Source organism: Mustela nivalis (assembly GCF_964662115.1).
Source record: "Mustela nivalis genome assembly, chromosome: 7".
In the NCBI taxonomy this organism is placed as follows: domain Eukaryota; kingdom Metazoa; phylum Chordata; class Mammalia; order Carnivora; family Mustelidae; genus Mustela; species Mustela nivalis.
Window position 1 is genome coordinate 110,269,664 of NC_139026.1, and position 14,468 is coordinate 110,284,131.

The 14,468-nt window shown below is 41.7% G+C and overlaps 1 protein-coding gene across 32 annotated transcripts in view; it reads left to right on the forward strand.

The window, feature by feature from the left end:
• The window catches only part of CACNA1C (calcium voltage-gated channel subunit alpha1 C), a 737,989-nt gene that overhangs the window by 704,583 nt on the left and 18,938 nt on the right, over positions 1-14,468 (forward strand). For all 32 annotated transcript variants that reach the window (XM_082741042.1, XM_082741039.1, XM_082741047.1 and 29 more), the window contains 3 exons: positions 9,968-10,069; positions 12,624-12,751; positions 13,108-13,242. In XM_082741042.1, the coding sequence (XP_082597168.1) occupies positions 9,968-10,069; positions 12,624-12,751; positions 13,108-13,242 (365 nt within the window). The remainder of the gene's footprint in view (positions 1-9,967; positions 10,070-12,623; positions 12,752-13,107; positions 13,243-14,468) is intronic.

The following is a 14,468-nucleotide window of genomic DNA, read 5'->3' on the forward strand; positions in this document are numbered from 1 at the left end:
CTGGGAGCAGCTGGCAGTTTTAGAAGCAAAAGGGGCAGAGACGTGCCTGGACGTGGAAGTGAGGGCTGGAGTGCTGTTGTGGGGCACACAACCCAGGATGCTGCAGTTTTTAGCAGCACAGACAAAAACGGAGTCAGTGTAGCCTGAGAACTGACTGCAATCTCTCTGTTCTGAGACAGAAGTTTAGATATGGTCACTTCTGCTCTGACTCTTGGGAGAGCAGAACTCTGCCCAAACAGTATTGCCTGAGTAACAGCGCAACAGGCTCCTCCCCCAGAAGACAGGCTGGAAGAACAAGAGGCTGGCAACCCTAAGGTCCCTATAAAACAGGAGCATCTTGCTTCGGTTGTGGTCAATAACCTAGACTCTATATATTTCTTCAACCACCCCTCAACAGAATGACTAAAAGAAGGAACCCACAACACAGGAAAAATTCAGAGACCATGACCTTGGCCACAGAACTAATGGATATGGATATAATAAGCAAGATGTCAGAAATAGACTTCAGGGTAACAGTTATGCAGACAATAGCTAGGATGAAGGAAACCACTAATGGCAGCATCGATTCTCTAAGGGCAGAAATGAGAGCTGATCTGGCAGAACTTAAAAATGCTATCAATGAGATTCAATCTAATCTAGATACTCTAACAGCTAGGGTAAATGAGGCAGAAGAATGAATTAGTGATCTAGAAGACAAACTGATAGAAAAGAAGGAACAGGAGGAGGCCTGGAACAAACAGCTTAATATGCATGAAAACAGAATTAGAGAAATAAATGGCACCATGAAACATTCCAATGTCAAAATTATTGGGATCCCTGGTGGGGAGGTGGTAGAGAGAGAGAGACAGAGGACTGGAAGAGATAGTTGAGCAAAGCATAGCTGAGAACTTCCCTAATCTGGGGAATAAAACAAGCATTTGTGTCATAGAGGCAGAGAGGACCCTTCCCAAGGTCAAGGAGAACAGACTCACACCCAGGCATGTAATAGTAAAACTCGCAAATCTTAAAACCAAGGAAATCATCTTAAGGGCAGTTAGGGGGAAAAGATTCCTTACATACAGAGGGAGGAACATCAGAGTAATGTCAGACCTGTCCACAGAGACCTGGCAAGCCAGAAAGGGCTGGTAAGACATATTCAGGGTACTAAATGAGAAGAACATGCAGCCAAGAATACTTTATCTGGCAAGGCTCTGGTTTAGAATGGATGGAGAGATAAAGAGCTTCCAAGACTGGCAAAAACTGAAAGAATATGTGCCCACTAAGCTGGCCCTGCAAGAAATATTAAATGGAGTTCTATAAAAGGAAAAAGACCCCAAGAGTGATATAGAACAGAAATTTACAGAGAAAATCTGTGGAAACAAGGACTTCACAGGTGATATGATGACAATTAAATTATATCTTTCAATAATCACTATCAACAGCCTGAGTGCTCCCATAAAACAGCACAGGGTTGCAGATTGTATAAAAAGACAGGACCCTATTTAAATTCAATTAATCAACATATAATACATCATCAGTTTCAGATGTAGAGTTCAATAATTCTTCGATTGTGTATAACATTCAGGGCTCATCATTATGCAAGTAATCTTAAAGAAACTACTGTTTGTCAAAATTTGGTGTGGTATCAAATATGTACATCCCCATGTTTCTTGTAAGGCTGGATTTTCTTCATGTGCTTCAACCAACACCACATATCACAATTGCCTGAATGCAAAATAAATATAAGAATTCAGATATCTTAAAAAAAAAAAAAAAAAGACAGGACCCATCTATATGCTGTCTCCAGGAGATTCATTTTGAACCTAAAGATACATCCAGACTAAAAGTGAAAGGATGGCAATTTTCATGCCAACAGGCCTCAAAAGAAAGCTGCAGTAGCAATTCTCTTATCAGACAAATTAGATTTTAAGCTAAAGACTGTACTTAGAGATACAGAAGGACATTATACCATTATTTTATATATATATTTTTAATCTTTTAAACTTCTTTTCAGTGTATCAGAATTAATTGTTTATGTACCACACCCAGTGTTCCATGCAATACGTGCCCTCCATAATACCCACCACCAGGCTCACCCAATTTCAGACCAATATCCCTGATGAATATGGATGCTAAGATTCTCAACAAGATCCTAGCTAATAGGATCCAACAGTCCATTAAAAAGATTATCCATTATGACTAGGTGGGATTTATCCCTGGGTTGCAGGTGTGATTCGACATTTGCAAATCAATCAATGCAATAGAACAAATCAGTAAGAGAAGAGAGAAGAACCACATGGTCATCTCAATTGATGCAGAAAAAGCTTTTGACAAAATCTAGCATCTGTTCCTGATTAAAATGCTTCAAAGTATAGGGATAGAGGGAACATTCCTCAACTTCATCAAATCTATCTATGAAAAACCCACAGCAAATATCATCCTCAATGGAAAAAAGTTGACAGCCTTCCCTTTGAGATCAGGAACACGACAAGGATGCCCACTCTCACCACTCTTGTTCAACATGGTATTAGAAGTCCTAGCAACAGCAATCAGACAAAGAGAAATAAAAGGTATTCAAATTGGCAATGAAGAAGTCAAACTCTCTCTTTGCAGATGAAATGATACTCTCTATGGAAAACCCAAAAGACTCCACCCCCAAACTACTAGACCTCATACAGCAATTCAGTAATGTGGCAGGATTCAAAGTCAATGTACACTATACCATTCTTAAAGGGTCTATCCAAGAAGAGGATCTATAATTTACAATTGTAAATATCTATGCCCCAACATGGAAGCAGCCAACTACATAAACCAATTGTTAACCAAAATAAAGAGACATATTCATAATATGTTAATTGTAGGAGACCTCAACCCTCTCACTCTCAGCAACAGACAGGTTATCTAAGCAGAAAATCAACAAATATATATATATATATATATATATATATATATATATATATATGGTCCAGTGTGTCTCATATGTGTGTGTGTGTGTGTGTGTGTGTGTGTGTGTGTGTGTGTGTATACACAGAGAATATTCTACCCTAAAACAACAGACTACTCATTCTTCTTGAGCACACATGGAACTTTCTCAAGAATAGACCACATACTGGGTCACAAATCAAGTCTCAGCTGATACCAAAAGACTGAAATTATTCCATGCATATTCTCAGACCACAGTGCTTTGAAACTGGAGGTCAATCACAAGAAAAAGTTTGGAAGAAATTCAAACACTTGGCAGCTAAAGACCATCCTGCACAAGAATGTTTGGATCAACCAGAAAATCAAAGAAGAACTTAAACAATTCAAGTGAACAAAAACACTTCAGTCCAAAACCTGTGGGATACAGCAAAGGTGGTCCTGAGTGGGGGGAGTACATAGCCATCCAAGCCTCACTCAAAAAAATAGAAAAATTCCAACTACCTTTACACCTTAAAGAAGTAGAGAATCAACAACAAATTAACCCTAAGCCATGCATGAGGAAGGAAATAATTAAGATTAGAGCAGAGAATTAGAAACCAAAAATACAGTAGAACACAACAAAACTGGAAGCTGATTCTTTGAAAGAATTAATAAGATCTATGAGCCACTGGCCAGATTATCCAAAAGAAAAGAGAAAGGACCCAAATTAATAAAATTATGAATTAAAGGGGAGATATCATAACACCAAGGAAATAGACACAATCATCAGAAATTTTTATCAACAGCTATATGACAATAAGTAATCTAGAAGAAATGAATGCATGCTTAGAAACCTATTCTGTTCCATTGATCTATGTGTCTGTTTTTGTGCCAGTACCATGGCACAGCTTTGTAATATAGCTTGAAATTAGGCAGTGTGATGCCCCCAGCTTTGTTTTTCTTTTTCTACTTTTGGGACTTCATCAAGATAAAAAGGTTCTGCACAGCAAAGGAAACAGTCAATAAAACAAAGAGGCAACCCACAGAATGGAAGAAGATATTTGCAAATGACACTACAGATAAAGGGCTGGTATCCAAGATCTATAAAGAACTTCTCAAACTCAACACCTCCCCCCCCCCCAAAAAAAAAAATCAAGTCAAAAAATGGTCAGAAGATATGAACAGACACTTTTCCAAAGAAGACATATATGAATGGATAACAGACACATGAATAAATGTTCAAGATCATTAGCCATCCAGGAAATTCAAATCAAAACCATATTGAGATACCACATTACACCCAGTTAGAATGGCAAAAATTGGCAAGGAAAGAAACAACAGATGTTGGAGAGGATGTGGGGAGAGGGAAACCCTCTTACATTGTTGGTGGGAATGCAAGCTGGTAGAGCCACTTTGGAAAACTGTGGAGTTTCCTCAAAAATTTAAAAATGGAGCTACCCTATGATCCAAAAATTGCACTACTGGGTATTTACCCCAAAGATACAGATATACTGAAAAGAAGGGGAAAATGCACCCCAATGTGTATAGCAGCAATGTACCCAATAGCCAAACTGTGGAAGGAGCTGAGATGCCCTTCCACAGATGAATGAATAAAGAAGATGTGGTCCACATAAACAATGGAATATTACTCAGCCACCAGAAAGTATGAGTACCCACCATTTGCATTGACATGGATAGAACTGGAGGAGATTATGCTAAGTGAAATAAGTCAAGCAGAGAGACAATTATCATATGGTTTCACTTATATATGGAACATAAGGAATAGCATGGAGGACATTAGAAGGAAAGGAAAAATGAAGGAGGTAGGAATCAGAGAGGGAGATGAACCATGAGAGACTATGGATTCCAGGAAAGAAACTGAGGGTTTCATAAGGGAGGTGGGGGTGGTGGGGATGAGTTCGCCCAGTGATGGGTATTAAGGAAGACGTGTATTGCATGGAGCACTGGATGTTATATGCAAACAATGAATCATGGAACACTACATCAAAAACTAATAATGTACCATATGGTGACTAATATAACATAATAAAATAAAATAAAACATGGAGGAAGAATTTTTTTTAAGTCCCAAATAAGCCATCTGACTCTATACCTAAAATAACTTTTAAAAAAAGAGGAACAGGGACGCCTGGGTGGCTCAGTTGGTTAAGCAGCTGCCTTCGGCTCAGGTCATGATCCCAGCGTCCTGGGATCGAGTCCCACATCAGGCTCCTTGCACAGCAGGGAGCCTGCTTCTCCCTCTGCCTCTGCCTGCCATTCTGTCTGCCTGTGCTCACTCTCTCCCCCTCTCTCTCTCTCTCTGATAAATAAATAAAATCTTAAAAAAATAATAATAATAATAATTTTTAAAAAAAGAGGAACAAAGCCCAATATTAGTAAAGGGAAGGAAATAATAAAGACCAGAGTGGAAATAAATGAAATAGAGATGGGGGGGGAGAAGAAGAAGAAGAGATAATAAAAGTAAGAGCTTTTTCTCTTTTTTTAAGATTTTTTAAAAATTTATTTGTCAGAGAGTACAAGCAGGGGGAGCAACAGGCAGAGAGAGAAGCAGGCTCCCCACTGAACAGGAAGCCTGATGCAGGATTTTATCCCAGGGACCTGTGATCATAACCTGAGCCGAAGGCAGACACTTAACTGACTGTGCCACCCAGGCATCCCAAGAGCTGGTTCTTTGAAAAGATCAATGAAATCAACAGCCAAACTCAAGAGAAAAAGGGAGAGGACCCAAATAAATAAAATCAGAAATGAAGGAAAAGTTACAACGAACACCACAGAAATACAAAGGCTAAGACATTACTACAATTATACACCAACAAATTGGAAAGCTTAAAAGAAATGGATAAATCCTAGAAATAAATAATCTTCCAAGGCTGAAACACACACACACACACACACACACACACACACACACACACACACACAAATAGAAAATCTAAATAGATCAATTACAAGTAATAAAATTGAAACAGTGATTTTTAAACTCCAAAACAACAGAAGTCCAGGACCAGATGGCTTCATGGCTTAATTCTACCAAACATTTAAAGAAGAGTTAGTACCTATTCTCAAATTATTCCAAAAGACTGAAGAGGAAGGAAGTCTTCCAAACTTATTTTACAAGGTCACATTACCCTGTTACCAAAACCAAAGATAACACAAGAAAGAAAATTACAGACCAATATATCTGATAATATAGATGTAAAAATCCTAACAAAATTTTAGCAAAAAAATTTCAATGATACATTAAAAGGATCATACACCACAATCAAGTGAAATTTATTCCAGAGATGCAAGGATGGTTCCATGCCCACAAATTAATCAGTGTGATACCTCACATTAACAAAACAAAGGATAAAAATCATATGATCATCATAATAGGTACAGGAAAAAGCATGTGACAAAATTCAACGTTCATTTATGATAAGAAAGAAAACTTGACAAAGTAGGTATAGAAGGAATGTATCTCAGCCTAATAAAGGCCATATATGATAGATAAGCCCACAGCTAACATCATACTCAACAGTGAAAAGCTTTCAGCATTTCCTGTAGGATCAGGAATAAGACAAGTATGTCCACTCTCACCACTTTTATTCAACATAGTATCGGAAATCCTAGCCATGGCAATTACACAAGAAAAAGAAATAAAATTCATCCAAATTGGACAGGAAAAAGTAACAATGGATAAACATGATACTATATAGAGAAAACCCTATATAGAGAAAACCCTAAAGACTCCACCAAAATCTGTTAGAACTAATAAATGAATTCAGCAATATCACTGGATACAAAATTAACGTACAGAAATCAGTGTTTCTATACACTAATAACTATAAGAAAAAGAAAGTGGGAAAATAATTTCATGTATAATTGCATCAAAAATAATGAAATACCCATGAGTAAATTTAACCAAAGATGTGAAAGAATTGTACTCTGAATACAGTTTAAACTGTTAAAACTTAAACTAAAAAGGCACCTGGGTGGCTCAGTCGGTTAAATGTCTGTCTTCAGCTCAGGTTAAGATCTCAGCGTCCTGGGATCAAGCCTCACATCAGGCTCCCTGCTCAGCAAGGAGTCTGCTTCTCCCTCTCCCTTTGTACCTCCCCTTGCTTTTGTGCTCTCTCTCCCTCTCTCAAATAGATAAATAAAATCTTTATTTAAAAAGACATTGATGAAAGAAATTGAAGACATGAATAAATGGAAAGATATTTTGTGCTCATGGATTAGAAGAATTAATATTATTAAAGTGTCCATACTACCGAAACAATCTACAGATTCAGTGTAATCCCTATCAAAATACCAATGACATTTTTAACAGAACTACAACTCAAAATGTGTATGGAGCCACCAAAAAAATTCAAAAGCCAGAGCAACCTTGAAAAAGAACAAAACTGGAGGTAGCATACTCCATGATTTCAAACTATACTACAAAACAGTATGGTACTGGCATGAACACAGACACATAGATCAATGGAACACACTACAGAACCCAAGAAAAGACCCACACATATAGAGTCAATTAACCTGTGACAAAAGAGGCAAGAATATACAATGAGGAAGTCTCTTCAATAAATAGTGTTGGGGACATTGGACAGTTACCTGCAAAAGAACAAAACTGGACTACTATCTTACACCATATGCAAAAATACACAAAAATTAAATGTACTGAAGACTTGAATGTAAGACTTGAAACCATAAAACTCCTAGGAGAAAATATAGGCAGTAAGTTTTTTGACATAGGTCTTAGCAATATTTTTAGACCAGTCTCCGTAGGCAAGGATGAAAAGCTAAAATAAACAAATGAGACTACATCAAACTAAAGTTTCACACAGTGAAGGAAACCAACATAATGAAAAGACAACTTACTAAATAGGAAAAGGGTTGGTAGGGTTTGTTTTTCCCAGAGGAACAAACAAAGGAAAAAGCTGTTCCATGCTTCTGGTGGGGCCCAGCTGTGCTTGGCATTCCTTGGCCATAGTGATATCACTCCAGTCTCTGCCTCCATCTTCACATGGCCTTCTTCCCTTGTGTGTCTCTGTGCGTCTTCTCCTCTTCTTATGCAGACACCAGTAGTATGGGATGTAGGGCTCACTCTAATAAATCTTAACTGATAACATCTGCAAAGACCCTACATGCTAATGCCACATGCTAAGATTCCATGTGGACAGGAATTTGGTGGGAACGCTTTTCAACTCACTACAGAAGATAAACATATTTGAGCACTACTTTAATTAGGACCCTTTCATTGCATATGTCAGAAACCACTAACTACCTTACCCAGGAAGGGAATTAAACCATGCAGGATTGCCTCCATAACTTGATTGCCCAGGATCATCCTCTGGTGCCAGGTACTGTTTGGATCCAACAGGCGACTCAGGAGTCCATCACTCTCCCTCCATTGCCACCTCTGCTTCCTTCTGTTGGGAGCCTCTCCGGTGTGGCCACAGGGCAGATTTCACCTCAGACAGTCTAAAACCAGAGCTCTCAACCGTACTGCTTGCCCTGTATAGTAGCAGTAAACACCCCTGTATTGGTTTCCTATGGCTGTGGAACCAATTACCACAGATTCTTTTGTTTGAACAACACCTAGTTGCTAGCTCACAGTTCTGTAGGTCATGGGTCTAGCTGTAAAGTAGCTGAGTTCTCTGCTAGGGGTTTTAAAAAGCCAAAATGAGGATACTGATCAGGATGTGCCCTCTTCCAGAGGCTCCCAGCACATTCAGGATTTTGGAGGAATTCATGTCTTGCCATTGTAGGGCTCTCAGGTGGGGACCACTGAGCCCCCAGAGGCTGCCTCTCTTTATTCAGTTCACAGCATTGGTGTGTGCTTTCTCCCAGGCCACAGCAGTCCCCTCTCATTCCTCTGCTCTCAACTAGGGACAACTTTCTACTTTTATCTTTTGACTTCCTTCATGTAGTACTTTTTTTTATTCATTTTGTTTTTATCTTGTATTGAAGTATAATTGACACATAACATTAGTTTCAGATGTACAACATAATAAACCATATTTATATATATTAAGAAAAGATCACCACAGTAAATCTGATTAATGTCCGTCACCATATATAGTTACAATTTTGTGTGTGATGAGAACTTACTTTCTTGACAACTATCAAACGTGCAGTATGGTTTTATTAACCATAGTCATCATGCTGTACATTGCATCCCATGATTTACTTATTTTCTAACTGGAATTTGCACCTGAGAACTCTCTACTTTTAAAGAGTTCATGTGATTAGGTCAGGTCCATCTAGATAATCTCCCCATCTTAAGGCGATCTAATCATAGGGGTAAAAATCCATCGTAGTCCAGGGACCGTGGACACACCAAGGACAATGCAGGGTGTGTATAGATTGGTGCTGGTGGGAGACAGCTCCGGGGGTCTTAGACTACTGCCCACCGCACCTTTTCTTACAGCTGCTATATGACCACTGTCCCAGAGGCTGCACAGGATAGGCATCAATTTAGGTGGTAAAAACTGGAGAAAGCAGACCCAGAGAAGCTCCAAAACAGAACCCCGTGTGTTTTGATTCCTGCTTCTACACTGAGGTTTTGCCACCTGTTCCCCACTGGAGACATAGCAAAGAGCTTTGACACTAAGGTCCCCCTGTGTACAGATGCTTTGTTTGGGGGAAAATTTGATCACCCATGGAGCCCCGTGAGAAGTGCCATGCACAGAGCAGCCCCTCTTGCTCTCCAGCAGGTGGCCTTTGAGCTCAGCTGAGTCAGGCTGTCTGGTCCTCCCCAAAGGCCACTCACAAGGAAGGAGCATGTGGAGATGAAGGATTGCCACTGGTGGTCTGAGCAGCAGGCAGGGAGGAAGGGAAAAAGGACGGCACTGGGCAGGGAATGGAGGGAGGGGGAATAAAGCATGGACAGCAATACAAAGAAAAAGAAGGTGGAGGTGACATTCAGCAGACTGGAGACAAAGAAAGTGAAGCTGATGGACCAGGGCTTTCTGTGGGGTTGCAGCTTCCCACTCTGAGCATGGGTTCTACCCCATGGGTCCCTCTGGGGTGGACCTTCAAGGGGCTGATGACCATTTTCAGCCTCGTATCTCCCTCCCCTCAGGGAACCTAGAACAAGCCAATGAGGAACTGCGGGCCATAATCAAGAAGATCTGGAAGCGGACCAGCATGAAGCTGCTGGACCAAGTGGTGCCCCCAGCGGGTGGTAAGTACTCCCAGGATCTCCACACCCATGACTCTTGCCTGGTTCCTGAGTCCATGAGGCTCATGGGAAGCCTGCTTTCCCCACCCCACTCTGCCTCTCCTGTGGGTCTTGAAGGCCCTATTGGTTGGAAGGGCTGAGGGTGCCACACCTTCACAAACTCAGATACAGGATATCAGACTGGAAACCTGGTCTAATCATAACATTTCATAGACCAGACAAGGCCCCTTGATGCTTAGAATTTTGGCAAAATTTTCAAGGAAACTCTGCAAAGTATAGGTTTCCCCCGTAAATTAGTAGGCTCGTTGCTCTGGAAGTAATGGGGACCTGGGAAAAGAATCCCCTGAGATCCCTCTTGGTTGAATTCTTTTTGTCTTATCTAGAGTAGTGTTTCTCTACCCTCTCAAACCCAGAACCCCCTTTCATAGTAAATAGTTTATAATGCCCCTACTATTATCCTAAATGAAAATAACTTTCCTACAGCTATAATTTCCAAAATATTAATATAACACTTTAACTTGGGACACGTGGGTGGCTCAGTCAGTTAAGAGTCTGCCTTCGGCTCACGTCATGATTCCAGGGTCCTGGGATCAAGCCCCACTTCAGGCTCCCTGCTCCCCCTCCCGCCCATGCTCTCTCTCTTTCTCTCAACTAAATAAATAAAATCATATATATATATATATATATATATATATATATATATATATATATATAACTTTAATATAAAATACATTAAAGTCAAATACTTTTCAATATATATACGCTCAGGCACTATGGGTTATGGCACTGTACCAGAAGTTATAGTTAACTGATAAAATACTTTCATGCATCCACTTATGATGAATAAGTCTGTGTTTAAAGGAACTAAGACAATATTGACTATTGTTGACATTTTGTATTTGTCATTTTGAAGTAAGGGATAACTAAATATATTAAATTATATACACATGTGTATGTATACATATGTATATGCACAAACAAAGAACAAATACAGACTAATATAAGCATGTCAGATGCAACAGGTGACTCAGATACTACAAGGGGCATTGCCATCAGGGATTCAATTTTCCAAAATGTAAAGCCCTCTTGGTCAAGTGCAAACAAAGCAAAATATGGTTTCCTGTCAATTTACCTAGCAGATATATACCTGGAAATTCTGGATATATTAAAACCAGGCAAAAAATATTATTTTCTGTTCATATGTAAAATGAAGTTAGGTTCTTAGCTCAGGTCATTATAAACAGGTCCTTTCCCCACATGGACATCTAGCCAAGTGCAGATGTATGCAAAACATGCCTGTGTTTTAAGGGACACATCTGGAACCACCCAATGCCTGTAGCACACTGGGACAACCAGGAATGTCCCCATATTCCCAAAACACTCCTTAAAATGGGACACCAGCCCTGTTGAGAATCACTTCCCAAAGGGAAGCAGCCCAGGGAAGTGTCACCTAGACGGGCCAAGCCCCATGAGATGTTTTGCATACCTTATTTAATCCTCATAACATTGCTGTGAAGTTTGCTCAAGAAACTGAAGTTCTTAGAAGCTATGTAGCTGACCCAGGGCTATCAGGTGAGTACGTGGCAGATTCAAAATTCAAACCCAGGTCTGGGGGACACCAGAACACCAGGCTCTTTCTGCCCTGTGGCTCTTGCTGACTGGCTAGACGGGGAAATTGGGTTTCCTCTCCCACAAGGGAATGAGGTATTCGCCAGGTAGAAGGTCACCACTGGTGGACTTGGCTATTCTTAAGGAAAAGCTAGAAGTAGGAGAATCATCACAGGCCCCTATGCTTAACCTACCACCTGTCTCCTGGGGCCATTTCCCTCAGAGGAAGATGGAGCCAAGAGGCAATGTTCTCCTTGGAAACTCTTCTGTTTCTCCACCTCCTGGTTCATTCCCAACACAGAGGCTGACTATGCCATGTGTAACTTGGGGGTCTAGCCCAGCAGGGACCCAGCCAAACCACATGGTAAGAAAACCCAATCTGTCTGGTTGAAAACGAAACCCAAACTTAAAGAAAGGTGTTCCTTCCACGAAACTCCATCTTAAACCAGAACTGTTTGCACTTAGGGGACTGATCAATTTATGATGGGCACCTCAAGTTTTGGAATCAAATATAAATTAGTTAACAATGTCAGGTTTTGTTTTTTTTTTTTTAACTTTGTAAAGCGTTTTTCTAAAGCAAGGTGGGAAATAATTTTGATAATAGGCTGCTTCTACTGTTAAAAAAAAAAAAAAAGAGGAGCTAAGAATATTTTTGCTTATTTGCAGAAAGCATTTGCAGAAAGACTCTCTGGAAAAATACTCCAGAAGCTAATTTTAGAAAGTTTATCTATTAAAAGGTAGTAACTTAGCAGATGGAGGAGGGGTGAGAGAGAGACTTTTCACTGTACACCTTGTAATATATTTTTGCCTTTCTGAACCATGTGAATGGCTTAAAAAAAAAAAACTTTAAAAAAAGTTGTAAAAACTTCAGAAAACTTGGATGCTGGGGGGGATAAAAAGCTGAATTCTCCCCTTTACCTCCCTTCTATCTTCTCTTCTCCTGTCTCAGATGACGAGGTCACAGTTGGCAAGTTTTATGCTACTTTCCTGATCCAAGAGTACTTCCGGAAATTCAAGAAGCGCAAAGAGCAGGGCCTGGTGGGCAAACCCTCCCAGAGGAACGCCCTATCCCTGCAGGTAAAGGACAAGAATGGGGGTCCACACAATAAGGAAGGGCTTGGTCACCTTCTTCTGACATCTGGCCTGGGCTTGTCTCTCAGCAGTGGGCTGGAGGCCAGTTCCCTCCAGAAGGAAACTTTTGGAGAGCTCCAGGCCTTTCCAAATGTGTGTGTAGGTGAGGGTGCGATACACTGCCTCCCACACACTCTGCCTTCCCTAGTCCTGCCTGCTTCACAGCCCCTTCTAACAGGCCTTTATGCTTCCTGGGTGGAGAAATGGATTCTCGCAGTCTGGCACAGATAAGCCCTTGGCAGGAGTGCCTGCCCTACGGAGAGGCTGTGGGTCAAGCAGCTGGGTGTCCCTCTGGGTTTCAGGCTGGCTTGCGCACGCTGCATGACATCGGGCCTGAGATCCGACGGGCCATTTCTGGAGATCTGACGGCTGAGGAGGAGTTGGACAAGGCCATGAAGGAGGCTGTGTCTGCTGCCTCTGAAGATGACATCTTCCGGGTAGGTGGACGCCGCAGGAGCACTCTCTTACCTTTACAAGTCCAGCTGGAGGCAAGAGGGTGGGCTGCCTTTCTGCCAAGAGAATCCAGGGAGAAAGTCCTGAGTTCTCTGGCAGATTCCAAGCTCTTCCAACTCAGCTACTTCCCATACCTCTACCTTCTCCAAGTCTGACTCCATCTCAAGCTTGGACTCTCGGGACATGTTCCCTAGGAGAACCTTCTACATTAGAAACTGCAAAGCCATGGGGCCCCTTTTGGCCACATCTAACCTGCAAACCTATTATTCAGAAATATGGCACATTCAACTAAAAACCTAGACCTTTGACTTCTCTTTAAAAAATCAGAGGCTCTGGCTTGTGTTCCCACATGGCAGCAGGGGAGTGGAGCCCAGGGGCAACTGTCTTCTTGAGGGAAAGCCTGTGTTTTCCCAGACACAAAAGTCCCCTCCGGCCTTCCTTCCCTCTCCTTTCCTGGCTATGGAGGCTGAGCATCCATTCTCAGTGGACCCCAAACCTGACTCTGCCAGAATAGTGCAATGCTTGTATCCCGCTCTCGCCCTTCAATCGTCCCTGCTTATCCCCAAAGGTATTTGGCTAAAATCCCTCCAGAGTGAGGGAGAAGCCACCAAGCAGTATCACGCTGGGGGCCCTCTCAGCTGCCCCTGCCAGCCCCCACACAGGGGTCCTGAGCTGTGGAGACACTGGGAGGGAGGACGGCCTGCCCTGCCTGTGGCTGCCCTGTCATCACCATCCTCATCCTCATCACTGTGAAATGTCTGTCACCGAATGGCCTCAGGGACACAGCACCAGGCTAACACTGCCCCAGCAAGACCCCACAGACCAACTTACAGACAGCAACATGCCCACTCGCTCCAGGACAAGGAAACAATGTTGGAGAAAAACACTGGGTCCTGATTTGAAATCTCTAAGAATTGCCCCGGAGGAAAGAAGCCCATAATATAATTAATGGAGTCAATGCCTCCTCCTTATTTCCAAAACCCTTTTGGCCAATGTCATTTCTAGTTCAGTGAGCCAGTTGGATCCCCATTTTTTAAAGTTCTCGTTGGAATCTCCTGGTCCCTTGCCCCAGCCCTCACAGCTGCCAAGCATAGCGAAGACTGCGGCCAAGGATTGCGGTCCTGCGCTGCTCCTGGAGATTTGATCCCAGTCCTCGGGGGGTTCATTAGAAAGTCCCAGGGCAGCAGCCTTCCTGCCTGACTGGTCCTGC